This window comes from Oncorhynchus mykiss, chromosome 27 (genome assembly GCF_057628025.1).
Source record: "Oncorhynchus mykiss isolate SJ-2025 chromosome 27, ASM5762802v1, whole genome shotgun sequence".
Taxonomy (NCBI): Eukaryota; Metazoa; Chordata; class Actinopteri; order Salmoniformes; family Salmonidae; genus Oncorhynchus; species Oncorhynchus mykiss.
Genome location: NC_143048.1, coordinates 14,319,141 through 14,345,911, shown reverse-complemented (window position 1 = coordinate 14,345,911; position 26,771 = coordinate 14,319,141). Strand labels below are relative to the sequence as shown.

Genomic DNA, 26,771 nt, shown 5'->3' with positions numbered 1-26,771 from the left:
CAAGAAGCCATTTCAGCCTACCAAGTTAAAGTAGCTGGCTTGGCTAACTATCTTAGCTGGCATGCCTGCTGGCAAGGTAGACTTCTGTAAAGCAAGCAATAAATAAATGTACTGAATAAAACTTACATTCCTTTCAATATTTTACTCAGATTTGAGCAGATATACAGAGTAGCATATTTTGTTTCAACCAGTCAGGAGGATACATACAGCTCAAGAGGTATGCTTAGATATGCTTAGATATGCAAAAAAATATACATATTTTTTAAGATAGAATTAAGCATAATGATTACGGCTCTAGATTGCATGAAAAAGCTGTTTCAGGTGTTTGAATGCAATAGGTTCCAATTTATGGCCTGGGCGTAGCACCCCTCCAGACCAGCCACCAGACGTTCTCATGTACTTTGTGCCCCCTCAGATTTTTGGGGTGCATGACACCCCTGAAAAAGACCTCTGCTGAATGAATCTGCTGAATGCATCGCATTATGATTGGTAATCTCGAATTATGCGCCCCCACAACAGCAAGCGAGTGAGAGAAAGAGGTACCATATCTCACCACGGATTGTTTTCCTTTGATAAACTCTTCTGCCCAGAAACAGGGTATGGGCATCAGTGGCAGGGAATGAGCGATTGGTTGGAACTGCGCGCGGCGGCAGTCCCCGCATCCCTTGCCATGGAAGCTGTCTGCAATTTAACATCAACCGACATCAAGGTTTCCATTTGTCTGCCCGCATATTCAGGGGATAGTGACACATGCACCTATTTTTTAATTGTTAAGGACCAAGTGTTTCAATTGTTCAAATTGTTTCCGTTCTTATAGACCTACACATTATTGTTATTTAAAAATCGTATATTCCCGTTTCACCACAATTACACATTTTGTTTCCATAATTAATATTTGGCAACATGTGGCCAGAAGATGATCTCATATGTTCATAGGATCTATTTGAAGGAATTGACATGTTAAGGGGGTGTTATGTTGCCCTGTCCCTGACCCAGTTAAGTAGCTTAATTATAATGCCACTGACTCTAATAAGCGAACATGTATAATAACCATAATAAACTGATGTAGACTACCAGACAACCCAGGAATAATTTATGTATTTTTTTATTTGGTAGACATTGTCGCCTCCTTGTGGATTTGGCAGATGTAGGCAAACTATCTGCATTTTCACTAATGTAAATCATTATCAAACATAAACTGCTATCCGTTCATTTATTTCCAAGATATATAGGCAATTTTTATCCGATAATATAGCCTACATTTCAGGTGTATAGATAAGTTATTTTCAAGATTATGGAGACAGATTTTAAACATTATGATATGCTTACTGTCTCTTTAAAAACTGTGAAAGTTTCACATTTTGCAGGAAGTTTATTCATTTATTGTTTTACATTTAACCTTTATTTAATTAGGCAAGTCAGTTAAGAACAAATTCTTATTCACAATGTTGGCCTATACCAGCCAAACCCGGACAATTGTGCGCCGCCCTATGAGACTCCCAATCACGTCCGGTTGTGATACAGCCTGGATTCAAACCAGGGTGTCTGTACTGATGCCTCTCGCTCTGAGACGCAGTGCCTTAGACTGCTGCGCCACTCAGGAGCCCTATTATTACAAGAAATGAATATACAACAGAGTGGGGGAGGAGGCAGTAGTTGTACAAATCCGGAAACCAGGGAAGGACCCAACGAGGCCAACATGCTATCGGCCAATAGCTTTAACATCACATGTATGTGAGATTATGGAACGCATGATTACGGAGAGGCTAATTTACTTCCTGGAGAGCAGGGGGCTAGTATCACCACATCAGAGTGGGTTCAGAACGGGTAGGGGAACTACAGACCCAGTGCTCTGCTTGGAAGCAGTGTTCAGGAAGGCTCAGGTGAACAAGGAGTTTGTTGTAGCTGTCTTTTTTGATGTGGAGAAGGCATATGATATGATGTGGAAGGAGGGGTTGATATTGATATATATCAGCATGATATTAGGGGGGTATACTTTGACTCTAGACTGATCTGGGCAGAACACATTGAGAGAGTGGTGGGACCGTGTATGTTGCATTGGTCCGATTTGCAATATACTATGGCAGTATAGCGTATGGTTCGGGAGCCCGCACCTCATTGGAAAGGCTAGTTGTCATACAGGGGCAAGGACTCAGAATACGTAGTGGGGCGTTTCGGACCTCCCCAGTTACTGCACTACAGGTGGAGATGGGGATTGGCCATTGCAGATTAGGAGACCGCCGCTGGCAATGAATTATTGGGTCAACCTACAGGGACATGGGGAGTCTTATCCTGGGAAAGGGATTTTACAGGCATGCTGGGAACATGAGCAAAGGCAGAACACAAGCTTTGGGTGGGTGGGTAATATCCAGGCGAAGGAGATGGGACCGTATGAAAGGGAGTTTAGTCCAACAGTAGCTATTCCTGTAAATCCACCATGGCTACTCCCGCCTCCAGTAGTTTATCTGGAAGTGTTGGATTGACTACAGGAAGATTAGGGAGGGTGTTGATCCATCTGGAGAGACTACAGGAAGATAGGGAGGGTGTTGATCCATCTGATTGGAGAGACTACAGAAAGATAGGGAGGGTGTTGATCCATCTGATTGGAGAGACTACAGGAAGATAGGTAGGGTGTTGATCCATCTGGAGAGACTACAGGAAGATAGGGGGGTGTTGATCCATCTGATAGGAGAGACTACAGAAAGATAGGGAGGGTGTTGATCCATCTGATTGGAGAGACTACAGAAAGATAGGGAGGGTGTTGATCCATCTGATTGGTTTAAGAGATGTCTAGATACAGTCTATCAGGATTTTGTGGCCGTTTACACAGATGGTTAAAAAGATCCAAGGACAGCACGTTAGCATTTGTAGTGATGGAATGGGGGTTGGCAGTCAGGAAATGTATTACAGATCATCTGGCTGTATACAGTATATAGCAGAGCTGATGGCTATACTGTTGGCCTTGCAGTGGGTGGAGGAAGTCAAGCCAGACAGAGTAGTTATTTGCTCTGATTCATGTGCAGTGTTGATGAGTCTCCAGTCCTTTAGCTCACGTAGCAGACAAGACCTGCTTTATGATGTACTACAAACCCATGGCAGGATTAGACAAATATCCAGATCAGATTTACTTGGTTCCCAGCCCATGTGGGGGTGAAGGGAAACTGACTAAACAAGCACTTAGTAGTGGGATGTTGATGTTGTAGTTATAATTAGCAAGGCAGAGGTAAACTCTGATATGGACAGTTATGGTGCAGAAATGGCAGGAGCAGTGGAATAGAGATACCAAGGGCAGGCATTTATTTTAAGTACAGAGGAAAGTCGGGAGGGGAGGACAAAAGGAAGGGACTGAAGAAAGGAAGACATTTTTTACAAGATTAAGGGTGGGACACAGCTGGTTGAATAAGACCTTAAATGTGATAGGAAAGCATCCAACAAGAAAGTGTGATTATTGCCAAGAAACAGAAACAGTGGAGCATGTACTGCTCCAGTGAGGGTGGCCAGTATCCGAGGGAAAGAGAGAGGCTGAGATCTAGTTTGAGGGAGAAGGGGATACAATAAATTAGTTTGAAGAGTATATTGAGTAGAACGTCATTAGATATATTCTGAAATATTTTGTTATTTTTTTAAGATCAACGGGGCTGCCAGGTAGGATTTAGTTTCCCCCTGTCACTAGCCCACACTCCAGTACAGTAGCCAGCGGTAATGCACCATAACGTTGGATGCCAACCGCTGATAAACCCCACCGAAGAAGAAGAAGACGAAGGAAATGAATATCGGGACACATTGTCGCGGAGCTGGAATTGATACATTGTATTGAGCACACTGTCTGTAACCACAACGCATTTTGATAAAGGTAATCTAGTTCGAATATATTGTGATACTTTGTAACTTTACCCCAACCTCGTAAACAATGTTGCATATTTTAATGCAGTTACTTCCAACAGGGGGCTACGACTCCTTACGGATAGCGTAGACATGGTCCGGTGTGGTGCGCTTCAAGTGTCTAAAGATAACTTTTAAAACCAATGTTATTTACTTATTTAATTTGTAAAGGTAGGCTAATGTGTAAGTCATTTGCTATAACGTGATTTGCGTGTCATACTAAACTACTTTCTAGGTTATGTGCTTACACTAATACCCTTAAGGCTTTCTCACAGAACGCAGCTGGACTCGTGAAGGAAGTTTGAATTAACTTAGGCTACAACACCTTCGCTTTAGGTAGGCTAATTAATTATCCATAGCCTGGCCAATTCCATGCTGGTACTCCGTTCATGCTGCAAATACGGCTTCACATTTGTGGATCTCTTTCTCCAGTGGTTATTGTGTAATGTGTGTACAACCTTCCAGGCTGAATTTCTCAAGACTATTTAAAAACCAACATCACCTGGAAGAAGCCGGATTTCAGTCCACCACCTGCGCATAAGGACAGGCTAGAGGCCATGGTGAGCTTCGGAAATGCAATTAAATATTATGTGTTGTAATTTTGCAGATCGACTGTAGTTTAGGCTGATATATTACTTTAGTCTTACTTCAGACATTGCCAAAAGCATACATACTAGCTTCTCTGAGAGTGTGATTATGCAAACCAAACCATAATGGGAATCAAGCGTGCTGATAGTTGGTTAACCGTGACATGCAATACTAAAGCAATTGTACACAAGAGGGTGTGTTAAATTACTTTTTTTACTTTTTTTTGCACGCTGTGCTGCAGTCATTGGTATGAGACGGAGCCGAGTACCGTAGATCAGTTTTGAACAACCCCGTTGTAGAATCTTATTCTAAATGCATGTACACCTTAAATTTCTCAGTCTACAGTGGTGGATCTCAAGACAAAGGAGGAGAAGGATGCAGAGCTTGACAGACGGATCGAGGCTCTGCGCAAGAAGAATGAAGCTCTGGTCCGGAGGTACCAGGTGAGCTCCCAAAGGACCCAATTTATAGTTCTGGTGTAGCAGCATCTGGGTGGCTCAGTTGGTAGAGCATGGCACTTGCAATGTCAGGACCGTGGGCCTGATTCCCCGTTGGGGCCACCCATACGAGTGTGTATGCATGTCCTATAAGTTGCTTTGGATAAAAGTGTCTGCTAAATAGTATAACCTATTGTATTATATTATTAGCTTATATCACACAGCTAAATTGCGTAGCCACGTTTTCAAATAGCTTCCTGACTGTCTGGATATTCAAATGATGGTCATCGGTCACTTTTCTGTTGACTCTCCCATAATGAATGCATGATTTATCAGGTTAGGGTGAGACACTGATGAGACTATCATCAGCCAACCTTTATTTTGTTATCTTTCTACAGGAAATAGAAGAGGACAAAAAGAAGGCGGAGCAGGAGGGTATTGCCGTGAAGACGCACCCACCCAGGAAGGGCCGCCCTCACGATGGCCCGCCAGAGGGAGACCAATGGAGGACAGAGAAAGAGAGCTTCACTGTCACCGTAGACCTCTCCAAACCTGCAGGGGTGAGATCAGGATGAGAGCTCTGTCTCAGCACATACTGTAGTACCAGGCTATATCAGACCAAGCTGACTAATGACCAAATCAGTCATGTTCATTAGGCACAAAAGTTAGATATGGACTAGTTACTACCTGAACTTGTCCAATAAGAACACACAATTTCCATTTGAAAACTATTTATTAAGTTTATGCCAACTGAACAAACATGATGTAAGAAGACCAAAAACATGAGTGTCCACACTTAAACACTTGGCCTCGAGATAACCTCCTGAGCTCTGAAACATGGCCTCTACCAGAACAAGTCTTATAGATGGGTGCCTGCAAAAGTCTATTTGCCCGCTCACATCCAATTTCCTGTCAGTCAAATCATACATTTCCCCCTGCTCTGGCAGCTTGATGAGATTAGGGATGCCTAATGGAGGACATTGACATGAGGTGGACCTGAGAGGGCCATATATCTTACCGCAGCTGGGTGAAGTTATGCTAGCTGAGTCTGGTACACCTGACACAGAACAGGGAAGTGATGACGTACACCATGAACAGAGATGTTTTGTAAATGCGTCATGTGTCTGCCCATATTCGGAAACCACTCATGGAAATCGTGTATCTGGTTCCAACTTTATAACCCTGCTTTGGCTTGATGATTATAAATCTATGTTCAGGTGGGTAAAAGTTATATAATTAAATTCTGCATAGGTGGAGGTGAATGCAAATCCCTGGCTATGGTTTTGTCCCAAATGGCACCCTATTCCCTTCATAGGCTCTGGTCAAAAGTAGTGCACTATGGGGGAATAGGGTGCCGTTTGGGTAGCGCCCTGTATTACTACCTTAAGAGGATGCTCTCAAGCCATTCCTGCTCTTGAAGGTAATTCCAGTACGTGCCACCTCCTATCAGACAGCATGTATTTTTAATCAGCCCCCGTGGAGAGACGGGCTGGAGTGCATTTTAATCAAAGCCTGTTGAGATCATGTCCGGTCCCAGATGGCCCCTACATCTGTGATCCACCCCACTCTTCACACAGTAAAGGTTACTCATTCAGACAAGAAGGGACTTGTTTAGGGTGCTGTGGTATTGCCCTAAATGTACGTATATATGCCATGGTTTTTCCGGTCTCTCAGTGGGATAAAGCGTACCTAATCAAAACGTATGTTCTCCCTGCAGGAGAAACGGGTGATCAATGACTGGAAACAAGGGCCACCGCGGGACTCTGAGGAGGGAGACGACCCCAGACCCCAAGGTGAAAGCCCCCCGCGGAGGGCTTTGCCCGGGCGGCTCAGCAGGGGTGGACAAAGACAGGGAGGATCACGGCAGGAGAGGAGAGAGCAACGCCCTGACAGATCCCTAGAAGACTCACGCCAGTCCCATGACAGACCACCAAGAGAGGGGAGACCACCAAGAGAGCAGAGACCACCAAGAGAGGACAGGGGTCCAAGCATGGAGGGGCCAGGAGAGGGCCCCGGCCGCAATGAACGTGCCCCACGTGGAGGAAGAAGAGGAAGAGGAGAAAGAGAAGGAGGAGGACCACCACACGGTAGTGACAGGAAGTCTAAGGTCTGAGCAAAACCATGTCAGCACTAACAAGCGAGGCAATGTTGCTGTAGATGTGCCAGGTTGAATAGTTTCAATAGCCTCCGAGGTTTTACCAGTGGTATAGTCTCCATAATGAAGGTTCAACCTTTTGGTTGTACAGCATATCTTTGTGATGATGATGTAGGTTACTTTGCAATGACATGAGTAACGGGGAAGATGAGTACATACTATAGTAATGGGAGAAAAATACCAGATTTAGCTAAAACATATGGGTGTGAAATGAAGAGAATTGGGATGGCGTATCACTTCTAGCTTTAAGCACCAACTGTCAGAGCAGCTCACAGATTACTGCACCTGTACATAGCCCACCTATAATTTAGCCCAAACAACTACCTCTTTCCCAACTGTATTTAATTTATTTATTTTGCTCCTTTGCACCCCATTATTTTTATTTCTACTTTGCACATTCTTCCATTGCAAAACTACCATTCCAGTGTCTTACTTGCTATATTGTATTTACCTTGCCACCATGGCCTTTTTTGCCTTTACCTCCCTTCTCACCTCATTTGCTCACATTGTATATAGACTTGTTTATACTGTATTATTGACTGTATGTTTGTTTTACTCCATGTGTAACTCTGTGTCGTTGTATCTGTTGAACTGCTTTGCTTTATCTTGGCCAGGTCGCAATTGTAAATGAGAACTTGTTCTCAACTTGCCTACCTGGTTAAATAAAGGTAAAATAAATAAATAAACTTCTCTCTTTATTCTTTCTAAAATAGTGTGCCTCTGTTGTGCCTCTCTGTAGGAGTGGGAGGAGAAAAGGAGGCAGAACATTGAGATGATGAACGAGGAGATGGAGAAGATTGCAGAGTATGAAAGAGGACAAAGGGTATGTACAGGATGCCATTTTGTAAAAATCCGATTACAATCGGATTAGTTGGTGACAGTTCAGCGTTGAAGACGTGAAATAGATGGAGTGTAAGGTTGCTGTCTTTGGAATCCTTCTGCAGCCTGCCGAGGGAGACAAGCACATCCGTAACTTCCTGGATGACCCGCGGCGCTCCGGCCCAGTCCCGGACATGGACCGCAAGGAGGGCAGCCGCCGACACGTTCGAAACTGGGGCGGCGTAGACTTTGACAACGTGAAGACGGGATCTGAGCTGGAGAAGGAGTGGACAGTGAGTGCTCTGTTCTGTTTTGTGGAAGGCATGATCGGTCAAATGTTCTGTATGGTTTGTCTTTTGGTTGAAACAATTCCTTTATTGAAAATTAGAACAAGGTTTGATTTATCGGTTTATCATGTCTTTCCTTTCTCTCGTCTGCATCGTTATTAATTCCCTTATCTCTTAAATCATGTTATCAATCGTGTTACTTTCCTTTCCCTTTCTCTCTCTCCAACAGAGTCGGAGACCAGGAGGCCCTAAGGGCTCCATGGATATGACCATGTCTATGACTGGCCGGGAGCGTGCCGAGTACCTCCGCTGGAAGAAGGAGCGTGAGGAGATTGACGAGGAGCGTCTGGCCAGGCACAGGAACGCCACGGGCCAGTGGAGACGGGAATGGGACTCCCAGAAGACTGACGGCTTGTGAGTGACTGACTGGAGGAGGACCACTGACACACTGATCACACCTCGCTCACAAATATCCTCGGAGACCGCCATGGCTTTATTCACAAAAATACCACAACAGCAGGCATTCAGTGAACCAAACCAGGCAGTGCCTACTGAATCCCCAAGATAACAAAACCGTTCCAAAATATGAATTTACCAGATGCCACACTTTATGTTTTAGATGTTGTGTTCAATTTACTAGAAGAAAAAGAAACGCACACCTATTTAGGCGAGGTGCTGGCTAGCGGAGTAGAAAACTTGAAAATAAAAGTGCCGCACACTCTAGGAGCTCAGATGCAAAAATGTAATTGCCAACGTTTCGACAGCCAAGCTGTCTTCATCAGGGTATTTACTGAACATCCTGAGAGGCGGCCAAGAAAGAGAACCACAAGAGAACATATCTAAATAATAGTGGATTAACATGAACCACATTCAACATCCTCTCTTTCGTTCGTTCTTTCGCTGGAAGAGCTTGGAGGCAGTGTGAGATTAGGAGGTTTATACAGGTGCATGTTGGGGAGGCTTGGCTGTGGGCAGGGTTTTGAGTTTATTTGTATTTTGACAGGGACCGTGCACATTTTAATCAACGTTTCAGTGCCGGGTTTTAGCCAGCTGGCTAATTTTCAAACTCAGTCCCTGGGCAGGTTATTAAAAACGATTTCAATAATAATAACAGATCAACAATGAGCTGTGAGCACATGTAGAGCAACACGTAGCAGACAGCGCAAATGTACAAAAAGCATAAAAGCAACAAACTGTTTCCACATCTCACAAGCTACAAACGGATAACATGGAAAGCGGCGATACACAGCTAGGGATTATGTTCACAAGTCGGATTGTCCTATAGCCATGTCTTTGTTTCTTGTGACTGTGCAATAGTCGTGGGGGTGGTGGCAGGGAGGGGTTGACAGGTCCTGTGGTGATGCAGTGTGACAGGGTGAGGAGGTCTGACCCTGTGGTGCTTTCACAGGTTCAAGGAGGACCCAGCTGTGGCTGTGGAGGGCATGCTGCCAGCCCAGGGATGCAGAGGCAAGTCACCCCCCCCCCCCCCAGACTCTGATGACAAGGCGTTGTTGGTTACCACTGTTACAGACAAGGACGGCAGACTTTACTCAACTCTTTCTCCCTCTCTATCCCAAACAATCGCATTCACCCATTTACAGCAGTGCTTACACTCAAACAGATCTTCTGCTAAGTATCATAGTCACTACAAACCTTTCCATTAGACACAGCACACTCTCATTGATGCTTTGGGAAGGGGATACCTAGTCAGCTGCATTTAACCCCTCAGGTGGCTGACTTAATCGACACCACATTATCGGCGCCCGGGAAACAGTAGGTTAACTACCTTGCTCAGGGACAGAACGCCAGATTTTTACCATGTCACCTCTGGGATTCGGTCCAGCAACCTTCTGGTTTTTGGTCCAACTCTCCTACCCGCCAGGCTACCTGCCGTCCCTGGAGCAACACTCTAATTTTAATTGTGAATGGTGATGTTGTGGTTGCCCTGTGTATAGTGATGTGAGTGACATCACTCTGTGTGTGTCCTCCCCACAGCCAGGAGGCGTGGCTCCCGCCCACAGCCTCACGGCGGGGCCTCAGGTTAGCCAATGGCATGGGACTGAATTTGTGTGTGTTCAGTGTGTCTCACCAGAGCCCTATGGGTCCTGGTCAAAAGCCCTATGGGTCCTGGTCAAAAGCCCTATGGGTCCTGGTCAAAAGCCCTATGGGTCCTGGTCAAAAGTAGTTAACTATAAAGGGATTAAGATGCCTTAAGAGCAGCACTGCTGTGTCAGTACTGGGGCTGACATTCATTCGTTTTCAAGGTCTTTAATCCTGTTCTTCCACCCCAACCCCTCTAATTTGAACTGTCCTCCTCCCTCATCCTTCACTTCCACAGACGATGTGAAGGGGCCTCCCAAGGCGCCCACGTTCGGAGACTTCCTGGGGCAGGGTAGAGGACCCAGGGAGGGGGGGAAGGGACGAGGACCGAGACAGAGCTACAGGTACAGCTCCTCTTCTAAGGCTTTAGAACAACATCTGTGTTGTTTTCTGCTTTCGTTCCTCACCCTTCCAATGACCGGATCTCTTTGACAGCATGCACGATAACCGCTGGGAAAAGGAGGAGAAAGAGAAGGAAGACAAACCCAAGAAGGAGGAGAAGACTCAGAAGGAGGAACGGAAGCCCAAATCTCCCTCATCACAAAAGGTATGTCGTCTCCCACCACCATGCACTGGGATCTGTGTTTTGGCACATTATATATAATCTAATAAATGCCATTTAGCAGACACTTATCCAAACCGGTTTAGTCATGCTTGTATACATTTTACGTATGGTTGGCCCCGGGCAATGAATCCATCACCTTGGCGGTACAAGAACCATGCTCTACCAGCCAGACAGGACAATGTATACCAGTGTTGTTTTTGAACATGATCTCTTTCCATGAACCACGTTAACAGGTGACTTGCCTGCTTCTTTCCCTCTTAGATGGAGAAGAGTGGTGATGCAGATGAGGATGAGTGGGAGGATGCCAGCGACGAAGAGGACGAAGATGACGACTCCGAGGGAGACGATGAGGGGGAGGAGGAAGGGAAAGACGGGCAGTCCACAAAGGCACCTCGCCCAGAAACCACTGCATTGAAACCCGCCGCCACCTCACCCCTTCCCTCCACTCCCCCCTCCGCAACCAGTCCCAAAGAGAAGCGCACCCCAAGGCCCAAAGTCTACATCCCCTCCCCACAGGAGGCTCAGAACTCCCCCGATGGCCTCAAGCCCCTCAGTCCCTTTTCTCCCCTGGACGGCCACCAGCCGGTCAGAGACTGGGGGGAGGAGATGGAGATGCAGTCACCCCGGAGCAGTATGGGGGAAAGCCCCCCAAAACCCCCCAGCACTGATGAGGGCCCTGCCCAGGTTAAGGTCCAAGAAGACAGCCGCAACTCCAGCCCCAGCTCAACCCCCAGTCCCAACGAGAAGGAGAGGGACAAACGAACAGGTACAGATATTTATATACTGGTTTGACCGTTGTATTATATTGCAAGATCATACCATACATTTGGCATACTGTTGAATGTGCTTCTATTTTATATCAGGATAAACCAGCAAAGTTGATCATAGGTTTCTTCATCCACACTCATATCTCCCCCCTCCCTCTATCGTTCTTTATATAATTCTCAGTTGTGGTCACTGCTGCACCACCAGAGGAGACTCTGATCCAGGAAAAAACTCCTGTATCATCATTAGATCCTGTCTCTACCCCCACTGACCCCACAGAGAAAGAGGAGACCACAGCCATTCCACCAGCCCAGGAGACACCTTCTACCCCCACACAGGGTAACTATCACACTGCAAAGCAGCCGTTTTTTAAAATCTCAATATCAAATCATTTCTAGGTAACAATTAAGTACCTTACTGTGATTGTTTTCAATTAAAATGGCCAGCTTCTTAGCAAAGAGCAATTTCTCAAACAAGAATTTAGCTAGGACTGTCTGGCAGTGGTCTGAGTGGGGAGGGGAAAACTAGCTGTTATTAGTAGAAAGGTTTGGAACTTTCTTGTTGGTCTACTAACAAATTTAGCGCCTGGTGAAAAATCCTTCCTACCAAACCAGGCTGAAATTTCAGGCGACCTTTTCAAACAGCTCTTGCACGAAAAGGGCAGTATCGGCATTTTCAACATTTCACAGCATTATTCCAACCTTATAGTGTGGAAATGTGTATATATAACACAAGAATTTCATGTTTTTGACTGCACTGTGCCTTTAATACTAGAAGATCCTGTGAGGCTGAATTACACACAGAATAAAAATTCAGGCAAAGCAGTATTGTTGCTTATGGTCATCTGACGTTTTATTTTTATGACTACCTGAAGGTTGTGGTAAAAATAGAATGTCTGACTCATTCTTCCTTCCCTGAACCATCTGACCCAGATGAGGAGGCCCCTGCCGCCGCTCCTATCCTGGAGGCTGACCAGGGCCTGTCTGAGCCGGCCACAGCCCCAGACACCTCAGAGCAGCCATCTTCAGGTGTGGTTCACATCAATGACTTTGAGACTGGGTTTCTCTATGAAGTCTCTGACTCCCACCAAGCACTAACCACAAACCAACCTACTTCCCTCTCTTAGCCTCCTTTTTTATATATGTTTCTTAATTCGCCGCTCACTGCTCTCCTGTGTGTCCTCTCCAGCTGTCTGTCTAAAGTTGGCTGGCATGACCCCACAACCAACGTCTATTGGGCACGGTCAAGGCTTGTCTGTCGCTCACTGCATCACTCTGCATTTTCTGGCCAATGGGATCCCTCTCTTTCCTCAATCGTCTGAAACTCCTCCGCCTTGCCATTTCCTCCTGGGGAACTGAATGTACTAACCTCCGCCCTCTTCACGATGGCTACAACACCTCCCTGTGTGAACCCCTGCCGTTTTACCCCTTGAACACTTTCCTTTGGGTTCTCCTTCTCATTTCCTTGTTTTACGGGTTAATGCATTTACTATACATGCTGCCCACCCTGTCCCCAACCTCAAATTAGCAAAATCGCATATATTTTCTGTTTTTCATGGGTTTGTTAATCGCATGACTGACATATGGATGATTAGTGGCTTGAGAAGATTAAGAATCAAATTAGCTCTTCCATTAATTTCTCCTCGTCATGCTGTCTGCTTCTTAAATTGATGCCTGTTTGGCTAAGACTTATCACTAGGCCTGAAATGGAATGATGCAAATTGTGCTAACCAGAACCAGACACTCATTGGATGATAACAGAACATGTTTAAACGGCGCATTACTCATTTGAAACCACCAAACAAACATGTGTGTTTTATTGCCCTGTGTTTATGTATTTTGTCTCAATGTCATCAAAATGCATAATTTAGCCTTTCCCGTAGTCTCCACTTTGACAGGAAGGTTGAATAGCACCTCTCTGTAAAGCTCTTCAACGACAAACACAAACGATTCCCATGTTTCTCACTTATTTGCTACATCCATTTTTTGGATGTCTAAATTAATGATGTACAGTATACTCATTTGATTCTCGAAGAATATAACTCAAATGCCTCATGAACTTAGTTAAACTGTCGTACTGAACCCCAAATATAAGCTTGTTAAAACTATCCTCTTGATATCATGGCTGGTCAGTCTTTGCATCCATAGCTCTGTGTATGAATTTGAGTGGTTCCATTTCTCCAGGCCCCTCCCTTAGCTTTATTCCCAAACAGAAGCGGGGTGACCACTTTGTTATTGTTTCAATTAAGGATTCTAGCTTTAATGTCTTCAGAAACCATTTTATTGCTTTCTCATGAGCTTAGTTTTAAAAATATATATATATGGAATAGTACATTATAAAATGTGGCTAATTAGCACAGTGTAAAATGCACTCTAAATACTTTTTTTACGATGTGTAGGATAATGTGCATTCATTGCACTCCCTTTGTCTCTGAGGGCAGAGTGCTAAGAATTAGCACTGACATGCCTTTTTAGAAGGGGATCATTTATTTATGACTCAAGCTTTTTACATCAGTCGAGTTTGTCTGTAACAGCCCAGATGGTATATTTTTGGGATGCACAGAACAAATTATTGAACATTTCTGTGGTTGCAGTACAATGCACTGCACTTTGACAAGGCAGCTTAAATGCCCATTAAATTAACATTATGAAGGTGGGATTGTATGACTAGATTTTTGTAGATGTTTAGTCGTATACCACTAAATGTAGAATCCTTCCCCCAACCCTTATGAGTGTTCTGTTGTAGACTGATTGCTTCAACGTGGATTTATGTTTTTTTTTTTGTGTGTGAATTTGACCCCTTTTTCTCACCAATTTCGTGGTATCCAATTGATTTGTCTCATCGCTACAACTCCCGTATGGGCTCGGGAGAGACGAAGGTTGAAAGTCATGCGTCCTCCGATACACAACCCAACCAAGCCGCACTGCTTCTTAACACAGCGCGCATCCAACCCGGAAGCCAGCCGTTTCAATGTGTCGGAGGAAACACTGTGCACCTGGCAACCTTGGTTAGCGCGCACTGCGCCCTGCCCGCCACAGGAGTCGCTGGTGCGCGATGAGACAAGGACATCCCTACCGGCCAAGCCCTCCCTAACCCAGACGACGCTAGGCCAATTGTGCGTCTACCCACGGACCTCCCGGTCGCGGCCGGTTACGACAGAGCCTGGGCGCGAACCCACAGTCTCTGATGGCACAGCTGGCGCTGCAGTACAGCGCCCTTCACCACTGTGCCACCCAGGAGGCCCGGATTTATGTTTTTGTAGGTTATTGCACCTTTCTGACGCCATGACTTCACAAATGACGTGATTGACAGCTGTATCTCGGTATCATAACATGATACCGTTACGACTGTTTTTCTTATTGAAGCCCTGGCAGTGAAAACTTCCATAGTCTGTAGAAGGCTCTTTTGAGTAGATAAATGTTTCCTTGTTGTCTGGTCCTTGTCATCATTATTAGGCGTCTCCTTACTACCTGGTAAGTGTGTTTCTCTGGTGGTAATTACCACAGCTAATGGCTGGGGTGCATCCCAAACGGCGTCCTTTTCCCTTGATGGTGCAATACTCTTTATAGGGCTCTGGTCACAAGTAGCGCACTATAAAGGGAATAGGGTGCCATTTGGGACTCGACCGGTGTGTCTATGCTTTGGCTGAATGAAGACGCTCACTACACCAAATCCGATTAGTCTAGTGAGAGTGGAGATCGGTGAAGTACGGGAAGAAGAGGCACAATTAATGTTGAAAGGCTTTTATGAGGAAATTAGCTGCGGTCTGACCGACATGATGGTGTGGATGTAATGGAAACCCTTTTGAACTCTGAGCCTGATTGAATAAAACCGCCTCTCTTCAAGTTCTTTGATGTTTATGAGACTAATATTTGTCCATGAGAGGACTGTTACCCAATCCCACATTGAATAGGCAATCAAATTATAATTTCAAAAAAGGCCTATTTGGCTGAGGACACATACTGTCAATGGTGAGTAGCTTGGGTTACGTTCATTTAAGCATATTCCATATATCGTAGTACTATAATATCATGTATGAGCATAATATAAATGTTTGGACAACCATTGGTACTTATTTTTCTTGCTGAGAGCTAACAACAGTCTGAGGCCATACCATGCTGTCCCATGCATGTGGTGCTGTGTTGGAGACAGAGGGCAGATTAATCCAGTTTAACCCCCCCTCTCTGTTCTCTATCAACAGGCTGAGATCTGCTCTAGAAAACTGACTTTTCAGTACTAGCGGTTCACAGATGAGGGGAGAAAAGAATGACAAGAGGAAAGATAACTGGGCCTCGCGCACCATGACTGGAGCAGCCATCACAGACAACCTGGAGGGATGTGGTCGGGCAGCAGGCCTCCAAACCGCTCCCTCTCCTTAACAATCAGACCACGTAAGTTCTGTTCTGTGTGACTAGAAGCAGCACCTTGCATAGAACAGTGATACACACTGCCGTTCATTTGAGCCACGATGGTAAATGGCTTGGGTTTTATAGCAGCCAATCAGGATGTAACTGTGACGTCAAGTCAACAAAGCCCTGACTTGTTTTTACCTTTTTTTTAATTTTTAATTTTTGTGTTATTGGTTTGTGTATGATTAACAAATCAAACTATTACATTTCGCAAAGACTGAAAAATATTAAATTCTCTTACCTCAATTTTTCAACCTTTAGCATTTTTTTAAACCACCTCTTTTGGAAGGTCAAAGAGACTTGGCCCCTTCAACATAGCTAAACTGGTAGTGTCCCAAATGTCATGATCTCTATATAGTGCACTTCTTTTGAGTCCTATGGGCCATGGTCAAAAGTAGTGCACTATAAAGGCGATAGGGTGCCATTTGCAACGCAAACCCTCTTTGTGAAGTGTGCATGGATAAGGATTGGCTTAAAATGTAATACTTTTCAGTTGTATTTTGTCATGAAACTGATAATGTGAACAAATATAAGCCATGGCATTGAAAAATGTACATTCGGTCTCCTGATAATGTAACAAAGTTGGTTTACATTTCGGACCCCAAGAGGAGAATAGTTAAATGTTATTTGTTTATTTTTAAGTGGGGTACACTGTACTTAAATACAGGCATCATGTGATCCTGGCAATTATGTTTGTTGATAACCATGACAATCCAAAGCTTTCCTTTAAGTTCTTATTTGCAATAGATCGCTAGTGGTGTTTCTAGTTTTAATCAAGGGGCATCAGAACATGTAGCTCAACAGACCAAGATTTTGGTTAGATTTGTAATATTGTTGGCTTTTTTAGCCTACGCTTAGTCATGAACTCAAACTCTGGCTCACCTATAATGAACAGGAGCACAGATATTGAGCTATGCTTTAATTTTATTTCTCAAAGTAATGAGGTGAGATGAGAAGTCAAGAACCCAAGAAAATGCAGTATGTAGCCTATAGTATTTTGAGAGCAACAAAACATTCCAATGTTTTGTGTGGGGGGAAAAGGCATCTATTTTTGTCATTTGCATTAGTATATCCTCATTTTCCGTTTCTGATGACTTAGTGATTGTATTATAAGCATCGAATTTACCTGCAATTTCTTCGTTTGAATATAAAACTGTGTTATTTGGGTTTGTTTTTGGAATGTAACTGGCCTATCTAAACTAGCTTGAACCGAAATCGAATTTATTTTTTTCTGTTCATCAGTTGATAAACATGATTTTTTTTTTTATTCCAAGATATTGACACTTCAATCAAGAAGGAGATTACAATTGATAGATTTTTGATTTGTCAGGAAACTCATTGTTTCATATGCAACTGTCAAATTTTCAACATGAAATGTATTGTTTAATTTTGCGTCTTAGTTTTCATATCAAATAAATGTATGGTGTTCCGGTCTCAATTATGTTTCTCGTGATTTACAATAAGTGCAACCTCAAACAGCAGACTGATATGTTTTACGTCTCTTGTGCCTATTTGTAGGGATTATGGTGTTTTTGCCAGTCGCACAAAGTGAATGGAGTGTCCAAGCTTTAGTTTGATTTTGCTCGAGAGAATATTTTTTGGTGATGCTTTTATAGCTATTTCACCTCACCATCCACGAGACCAGAATTATTAAATAAATATAACTAGATTTTTAAAATTCATTTTTTAGATCAACCCTCATGGACGTAATTTTGATAGACGTCTGTGCGTTAATCATAGGGACATGCACCGACCATATTTCTGGGACGTAGGCTAACTGTTAAACTATAATCCAATCTATGTGCTTTTACAGTATTTGACCCGCCCTATTTCATCCCATTAAATTGTAAACTGTTCTGTATAGCTGGTGCGCTCTAGACGCCCCGTCCTGTTCATAGAGAGGGTTAATTAAAGCATCGTCCCATCAGGAGCAGTGACAGCGTTTCCACAATGCCCACCTGACTTGAAGGGGAAAGATAGAATTTGAAGGCTTTGGACACTGACAAAGAAACAGACTACATTCGACGCCAGAAAAAGGATATAACAATTGCAGGATGAAAGCCAACAAACAAGTTACCACCGTGAAGCAGAACGGGAACATGAACAGAAGGCCGAGCTATCCGGGCGACCAGCGGGTGAAGCATGCCAACTTAACCACAAAGATTTGGGTTAAAGTGGCGATGGCAATTGCTTATTTTCTATGCGTGTCAATAGCTGCCTTTATTCTGGCAATCTACTATGTGTTCTTTTGGAGTCCAGATCCTGTCAATAGCCCGGCATCTGACAATGTCACCATCCCGTCAGTAACCAACAACACAACGTGCCAGCCGAGGTTATGACTGCGTGAGATCGATAGGCTATCCTCCGCGGTGATAGCCCGCGCAATGGTTGAGACTTTTTGGATCCGCTGTAGGACAGACACCTGGAGAAAACACCGGCACACGCAGCAATGGTGTACCGCGACAGAGGGGATAGCATGACATTATTTGAAGACGGATATTGGGATTTTTGCAGCAGTCCGCTGAACTATTCAGGTTAGCCTATCGAGGAATCAAATGATAGAGTTTGACAACCGAAACACTTGTGATTGCCTGTAGCTTTTCGGATGCAGAGGGAGGGACATTTAATCAGTTAACCCATCCACTCAGATTTTCTCTGTTACGATAGACCTGTAAAGACAGTTTAGCACGTAACTCCAGACAAATAGTTAATCTACAGTGAAACTGTTGTCACCTGAAACAAACCCCTATAGATTATCTGTTTTCTATTATGTGGCACTGTACACCCCCCCCCCCCCCCCCTCCCCCCCCGTGTACTATTTAAATAGGTGGAATAACAACGTGACAGTTTAGACTTTTTTATATTACAAACATTTAGTATGTAAGTACATAATAAACATTCACAATGAATGTTTGAATTTCATGATTCTCTGTGTGTAATATGATATTCTCAAACGACAGTCATTTAGAATCGGGCAGATCTCTAGTGGAACTGACTATCTTACCGATCCTCGACTTCGGCGATATCATCTACAAAATAGCTTCCAATTTATCTACTCACATCTACAAGTCCATGCTAGGTAAAGCTCCGCCTTATCTCAGTTCACTGGTCACGATGGCAACACCCACCCGTAGCACGCGCTCCAGCAGGTGTATCTCACTGATCAACCCTAAAGACAACACCTCATTTGGCCGCCTTTCCTTCCTGTTCTCTGCTGCCTGTGACTGGAACGAATTGCAAAACTCGCTGAAGTTGGAGACTTTTATCTCCCTCACCAACTTCAAACATCTGCTATCTGAGCAGCTAACCGATCGCTGCAGCTGTACATAGTCTATCGGTAAATAGCCCACCCAATTTACCTACCTCATCCCATACTGTTTTTATTTATTTACTTTTCTGCTCTTTTGCACACCAGTATCTCTACCTGCACATGACCATCTGATCATGTAGTGTTAATCTGCTAAATTGTAATTATTCGCCTACCTGCTCATGCCTTTTGCACACAATGTATATAGACTCTTTTTTTCCCTACTGTGTTATTGACTTATTGTTTACTCCATGTGTAACTCTGTCTGTTCACACTGCTATGCTTTATCTCGGCCAGGTCGCAGTTGTAAATGAGAACTTGTTCTCAACTAGCCTACCTGGTCAAATAAAGGTGGAGGGAAAAAGAAGATGCTTCCTTTTGTTACTGTTCCATGGAGAACAGGCACAGGAATTGGCACACTACATCTGCCCCTGTATTTTAATGAGGCAAGTGTCTCCTACGATCCTACATGTTTCATTGTTCACAATATTGATGAAAGAGTGAAATTTGTCCTCTAAGTGCCCCCGGTGTTTGTAAACTCATCTTGATGTCCAATTTTCCTCAATGTGTGTATATCTTTCTTTGTTTAATCAAACCTCAGTTGGTATATTGCCAAGAGAAGTAAACAATTAGCATACTACTATCCCACTGCTATCAAACATCACAACAGTAGCTATGATTGACAATTATTGTTACAATTGAACAGTCGCTGTACCGCGCTATACTCTCTCCCTATGTCTCAGGGGCATATGGGTGAAGCGGGAGAGAGCTGCAACACTCCATTCAATAATTAAATTGCAGAGGAAGTTGTCAGGACCCGTTCCTTCTCCCAAGCTGCCTTTGCTTCCATCTCCTCTCTCCGAGGCGAGACCCATGTATGACTCAGCATGTCACGCTTTTTCAGCAGCTGTGATGTGATTGCTCCTATAAAAACCTTTAAATTGACAACTTTATTTTACCAAACTTTTGAATAAGCAAGGTGGGAACTGGGAAGGTGCGGACAATCCTGAAAGAAGATGACAGAGGTAAGAAGGGAACTGAGGCACCTATCTGAGCTGGATCAGACTGGATCTGACTCCTACAAGGCTGTCTCCAGACAGCTCTATTGGAGTTCTGCCTTCTGGGTAGGGATATCAATATTAACCACACTGCTGTACTTGATATTAAACAGTACACTACAGTGCTGATTTGAAAATGACATTGGTGCTCTACAATGCCATGGTACCACTGTGCCCTAATGTTCTCTCATTACATCCACTGCAAACAAGATTGGACATGTTCCCTGTCTCCATAGCTGCTATTGTTTAATTTCCACAATAAATGGTATCATTTCCTTAAAGTTCTTAGTTTGGTTTTGGGGAATTCTCTTGATAACAATATCCACTCTGGATTCAAGACTGTTGGACCAATGGAAATTCAGTAAATTCAAGTCATTAGGAAGGTAGAATTGTCTTTATCTATCATTTTGTTATCAATTAATAGAAGAACGGCATCAAAATAATAATACACATAATTGCATTTGTTGTGCTCTAATAGAACACTGTAAATGATTAATATTTCATTACAGTTTAGAAAATGTGTAAAATGTGTGAAGTCATAATTTGCAACCATTTCCTGTTCAAAACAATATAAATGAGGGCGAAGATACCCATTTCACCACTAGGGGTCATTGTTATATAAAAAGTACGTGAACTATCATATGCCAGTCTTCTGTTCCTATCTATAACCACAGTATCTGTTGTCCTTGGTGACCTTCCCAAAATAATTATATACTAATACATCCAGTTGCAATTGGACATTAATATTGTATTTTGACGTAATGGAAGCACACAAGTAACATTGTATACAGTTGAATTCGGAAGTTTACATACCACAACAAATTTCTTGTTAACAAACTATAGTTTTAGCAAGTTGGTTAGGACATCTATGTTGTGCATGACAGAAGTAATTTTTCCAACAATTGTTTACAGACAGATTATTTCACTTATCATTCACTATTCCACAATTCCAAGCTTCTGATAGGCTAAATGACATCATTTGAGTCAATTGGAGGTGTACCTGTGGATGTATTTCAAGGCCTACCTTCAAACTCGGTGCCTCTCATGGGAAAATCAAAATAAATCAGCCAAGACTTCAGAAAAGAAATTGCAGACCTCCACAAGTCTGGTTCATAATTGGGAGCAATTTCTAAACGCCTGAAGGTACCACGTTCATCTGTACAAACAATAGTACGTAAGTATAAACACCATGGGACCACGCAGCCGTCATACCGCTCAGGAAGGAGGCGCATTCTGTCTCCTAGAGATTAAAGTACCTTGATGTGAAAAGTGTAAATCAATCCCAGAACAACAGCAAAGGACATTGTGAAGGTGCTGGAGGAAACAGGTACAAAAGTATCTATATCCACAGTAAAATGAGTCCTATATCAACATAACCTTAAAGGCCGCTCAGCAAGGAAGAAGCCACTGCTCCAAAACCGCTATAAAAAAGCCAGACTATGGTTTGCAACTGCACATGGGGACAAAGAACTTACTTTTTGGAGAAATGTCCTCTGGTCTGATGTAACAAAAATATAACTATTTGGCAATCGTTATGTTTGGAGGAAAAAGGGGGAGGCTTGCAAGCCGAAGTACACCATCCCAACCGTGAAGCATCATGTTTACATACACTTTGGTTGCGGCAGGAAACCTAGTGGTTAGAGCGTTGGACTAGTAACTGAAAGGTTGCAAGATCGAATCCCCGAGCTGACAAGGTAAAATCTGTCATTCTGCCCACAAACAAGGAAGTTAGCCCACTGTTCCTAGGCCGTCATTGAGAATAAGAATTTGTTTTTAACTGACTTGCCTAGTTAAAGGTTAAAAAAAGAAATATAATAATAATAATGTTGTGGGGGTGTTTTGCTGCAGGAGGGACTGGTGCACTTCTTGAAATAGATGGCATCATGAGGTGGGAAAATTGTGTGGATATATTGAAGACAACAGTCAGGAAGTTAATGCTTGGTTGCAAATGTGTCTTCCAAATGGACAATGACCCCAAGCCTACTTCCAAAGTTGTGGCAAAATGGCTTAAGGACAACAAAGTCAAGGTACTGGAGTGGCCATCACAAAGCCCTGACCTCAATCTTATGGAACATTTGTGGGCAGAACTGAAAAAGCATGTGCGAGCAAGGAGGCCAACAAACCTGACTCAGTAACACCAGCTCTGTCAGGAGGAATGGGCCAAAATTCACCCAACTTATTGTGGGAAGCTTGTGGAAGGCTACATGAAACGTTTACCCCAAGTTAAACCATTTAAAGGCAATGCTACCAAAAACGAATTGAGTGTATGTAAACTTCTGACCCACTGGGAATGTGATGAAAGAATTAAAAGCCTAAATAAATCATTATCTCTACTATTATTCTGACATTTCACATTCTTAAAATAAAGTGTTGATCCTAACTGACCTAAGACAGGGAATTTGTACTTGGATTAAATGTCAGGAATTGTGAAAAACTGAGTTTAAATGTATTTGGCTAAGGTGTATGTAAACTTCCGACCAACTGTATTTGCTCATTTTCAGCAATCAATATTTGCTTGCTAGTTTTAATAATTCTAACATTCTGTATAGTACAAAACTAGATATTATAGTAACACAACTCAAAAATTCAACATGGACAACTCACATTATTTTGTTGGCATTCCAAAATCTCTTAGAGTGAATTGTTGTCAGCCAGTCTGAAACTAAGTGTATTCCTCAGAAACCGTCTCTTCCAGATCAGTGTCAGACCCTTCCCTTTGGTAGTTCAACTCCGGGATATGTGGTATCGGAGTCCTCGGAACACATTACACCCAGACCTAGATCCTGAGTGATAGTAGCGGTGACGCTTTGCCTGCTGAGGGGGTCTGCTGTTTCTATCTCATTAGGCAGCCTGCATCGTTTGACCCTGTTAGGTCTCCCATATCCTGTTTGTAGAGAACCATCTGTCATCCTACTCCCAACATATCCCTCCTCTAGAAAGCACCAGTTTTGGAGCGCGGTGGCTGCAGATGTTTAAAAAATATATATTATTTCACCTTTATTTAACCAGGTAGGCTAGTTGAGAACAAGTTCTCATTTACAACTGAGACCTGGCCAAGATAAAGCAAAGCAGTGTGACACAAACAACAACACAGAGTTACACATGGAATAAACAAGCGTACAGTCAATAACACAATAGAAAAAAAGAACGTCTATATACAGTGTGTGCAAATGGCGCGAGGAGGTAAGGCAATAAATAGGCCATAGTAGTGAAGTAATTACAATTTAGCAAATTAACACTTGAGTGATAGATAAGCAGATGATGATGTGCAAGTAGAAATACTGATGTGCAAGTAGAAATACTGGTGTGCAAAAGAGCAGAAAAGTAAATCAAAACAATATGGGGATGAGGTAGGTAGATTGGATGGGCTATTTACAGATGGGTTATGTACAGCTGCAGTGATTGGTTAGCTGCTCTGATAGCTGATGTTTAAAATTAGTGAGGTAAATGTAAGTCTCCAGCTACAGCGATTTTTGCAATTCGGTCCAGTCACAGGCAGCAGAGAACTGGAAGGAAAGGCGGCAAAATAGATGTTGGCTTTGGGGATGACCAGTGAGATATACCTGCTGGAGTGCGTGCTAAGGGTGGGTGTTGTTATCGTGACCAGTGAGCTGAGATAAGGTGGAGATTAACCTAGCATAGACTTATAGATGACCTGGAGCCAGTTGGTCTGGCGACTAATATGTAGCGAGGGCCAGCCGACTAGAGCATACAGGTTGCAGTGGTGGGTGGTATATGGGGCTTTGGTGACAAAACGGATGGCACTGTGATAGACTGCATCCAGTTTGCTGAGTATAGTATTGGAAGCTATTTTGTAAATGACATCGCCGAAGTCGAGGATCGGTAGGATAGTCAGTTTTACTAGGGTAAGTTTGGCGGCGTGAGTGAAGGAGGCTTTGTTGCGTAATAGGAAGCCGATTCTAGATTTAATTTTGGATTGGAGATGTTTAATATGAGTCTGGAAGGAGAGTTTACAGTCTATCCAGACACCTAGGTATTTGGAGTTTTCCACATATTCTAGGTTAGAACCGTCCAGAGTAGTGATGCTGGTCGGGCGGGTGCGGGCAGCGATTGGTTGAAAAGCATGCATTTGGTTTTACTAGCATTTAAAAGCAGTTGGAGGCCACGGAAGGAGTGTTGTATGGCATTGAAGCTTGTTTGGAGATTAGTTAACACAGTGTCCAAAGAAGGGCCAGATGTATACAGAATGGTGTCTTCTGCGTAGAGGAGGATCAGGGAATCACCCGCAGCAAGAGCGACATCATGGACATATACAGAGAAAAGAGTCGGCCCGCGAATTGAACCGTGTGGTACCCCCATAGAGTATGCCAGAGGTCCGGACAACAGGCCCTCCGATTTGACACACTAAACTCTATCTGAGAAGTAGTTGGTGAACCAGGCGAGACAGTCATTTGAGAAACCAAGGCTGTTGAGTCTGCCGATTAGAATGAGGTGATTGACAGTCGAAAGCCTTGGCCAGGTTGATGAAGACAGCTGCACAGTACTGTCTTTTATCGATGGCAGTTATGATATCGTTTAGTACCTTGAGCGTGGCTGAGGTGCACCCGTGACCAGCTCAGAAACCGGATTGCACAGCTGAGAAGGTACGGTGGGATTCAAAATGGTCAGTGATCTGTTTATTAACTTGGCTTTCCAAGACTTTAGAAAGGCAGGGCAGGATGGATATAGGTCTATAACAGTTTGGGTCTAGAGTGTCCCACTCTTTGAAGAGGGGGATGACCGCGGCAGTTTTCCAATCTTTAGGGATCTCGGATGATTTGAAAGAGAGGTTGAACAGACTGGTAATAGGGGTTGCAACAATGGCAGTGGATCATTTTAGAAAGAGAGGGTCCAGATTGTCTAGCCCATCTGATTTGTACGGGTCCAGGTTTTGCAGCTCTTTCAGAACATCTGCTGTATGGATTTGGGTGAAGCTGAGGAGGCTTGGGCAAGTAGCTGTGGGGGGTGAGGAGCTGTTGGCCGGCGTTGGGGTAGCCAGGAGGAAAGCATGGCCAGTTGTAGAGAAATGCTTATTGGAATTCTCGATTATCGTGGATTTATTGGTCGTGACAGTGTTAGCATCAGTGCAGTGGGCAGCTGGGAGGAGGAGCTATTATTCTCCATAGACTTTACAGTGTCCCAAAACTTTTTGGAGTGAGAGCTACAGGATGCACATTTCTGTCTGAAAAAGCTAGCCTTTGCTTTCCTGACTGACTGCGTGTATTGGTTCCAGACTTCCCTGAAAAGTTACATATCGTGGGGACTATTCGATGCTAGTGCAGTCCGCCACAGGATTTCTTTGTGCTGGTCGAGGGCAGTCGGGTCTGGAGTGAACCAAGGGCTATATCTGTTCTTAGTTCTGCATTTTTTGAAAGGGGCATGCTTATTTAAGATGGTGAGGAAATTACTTTGAAAGAATGACCAGGCATCCTCGACTGATGGGATGAGGTCAATATCCTTCCAGGATACCTGGGCCAAGTCGATTAGAAAGGCATGCTCGCAGAAGTGTTTTAGGGAGCGTTTGACAGTGATGAGGGGTGGTTGTTTGACCACGGACCCATAGCGGATGCAGGCAATGAGGCAGTGATCGCTGAGATCCCGAAAACAACAGAGGTGTATTTGGACGGCAAGTTGGTCAGGATAATATCTATGAGGGTGCCCATGTTTATGGATTTAGGGTTGTACAAAAGTGGGTTCCTTGATAATTTGTGTGAGATTGAGGGCAACTATCTTAGATTTTAGGACTGCCAGGGTGTTAAGCATATCCCAGTTTAGGTCACCTAACAGAACGAACTCGGAAGATAGATGGGGGGGTCAGAGGGGGGTCTATAACAGGCCGCAACAGAGAGAGACTTATTTCTGGAGAGATTAATTTTTTTAATTAGAAGCTCGAACTGTTTGGGCATAGACCTGGAATTTATGGCAGAACTTTGCAGGCTATCTCCGGAGTAGATTGCAACTCCTCCCGCTTTGGCAGTTCTATCTTGACGGAAAATGTTGTAGTTGGTTATGGAAATCTCAGAATTTTTGGTGGCCTTCCCAAACCAGGATTCAGACATGGCAAGGACATCAGGGTTGGCGGAGTGTGCTAACAAACTTAGGTAGGAGGCTTCTGATGATAACATGCATGAAACCAAGGTTTTTCCGGTTACAGAAGTCATCAAATGAGAGTGCCTGGGGACACGCAGGGCCTGGGTTAACCTCCGAATCACCCGAGGAACAGAGGAGGAGTAGGATGAGGGTACGACTAAAGGCTATCAAAACTGGTCGTCTGGTGCGTTGGGGACAGAGAATAAAAGGAGCAGATTTCTGGGAGTGGTAGAATAGATTCAGGGCATAATGTACAGATGAGAGTGGCAGACATACTCCTCTCTGGCTCCTGACTGGCAGAGCATAGAG

The 26,771-nt window shown here is 43.8% G+C and overlaps 2 protein-coding genes across 6 annotated transcripts; both read left to right on the top strand.

The window, feature by feature from the left end:
• Window positions 1–3,438: 3,438 nt before the first annotated feature.
• Window positions 3,439–17,445, top strand: LOC110507597 (coiled-coil domain-containing protein 9). 5 transcript variants are annotated; one of them, XM_021587688.3, is made up of 16 exons: window positions 3,439–3,853; window positions 4,158–4,218; window positions 4,348–4,442; window positions 4,809–4,913; window positions 5,306–5,467; window positions 6,625–7,014; window positions 7,802–7,885; window positions 8,007–8,174; window positions 8,398–8,582; window positions 9,577–9,635; window positions 10,507–10,612; window positions 10,704–10,815; window positions 11,095–11,599; window positions 11,782–11,937; window positions 12,531–12,626; window positions 15,800–17,445. In XM_021587688.3, the coding sequence occupies exons 3-16, from the start codon at window positions 4,440–4,442 to the stop codon at window positions 15,802–15,804; spliced, it is 2,136 nt and encodes a 711-aa protein (XP_021443363.2). In that variant the 5' UTR covers window positions 3,439–3,853; window positions 4,158–4,218; window positions 4,348–4,439; the 3' UTR covers window positions 15,805–17,445. The 5 variants fall into 5 exon arrangements, with proteins under 5 accessions (XP_021443363.2, XP_021443364.2, XP_036820910.1 ...); XM_036965016.2 differs by having other exon boundaries at window positions 3,747–3,853; window positions 4,146–4,218; XM_021587689.3 differs by lacking the exon at window positions 12,531–12,626.
• A 506-nt stretch (window positions 17,446–17,951) lies between these two features.
• Window positions 17,952–18,444, top strand: LOC149971237 (putative transmembrane protein INAFM2). Its single transcript, XM_090224516.1, has one exon. It carries the CDS (start codon window positions 18,062–18,064, stop codon window positions 18,344–18,346), a length of 285 nt encoding a protein of 94 aa, XP_090080642.1. The 5' UTR covers window positions 17,952–18,061; the 3' UTR covers window positions 18,347–18,444.
• Window positions 18,445–26,771: the final 8,327 nt, after the last annotated feature.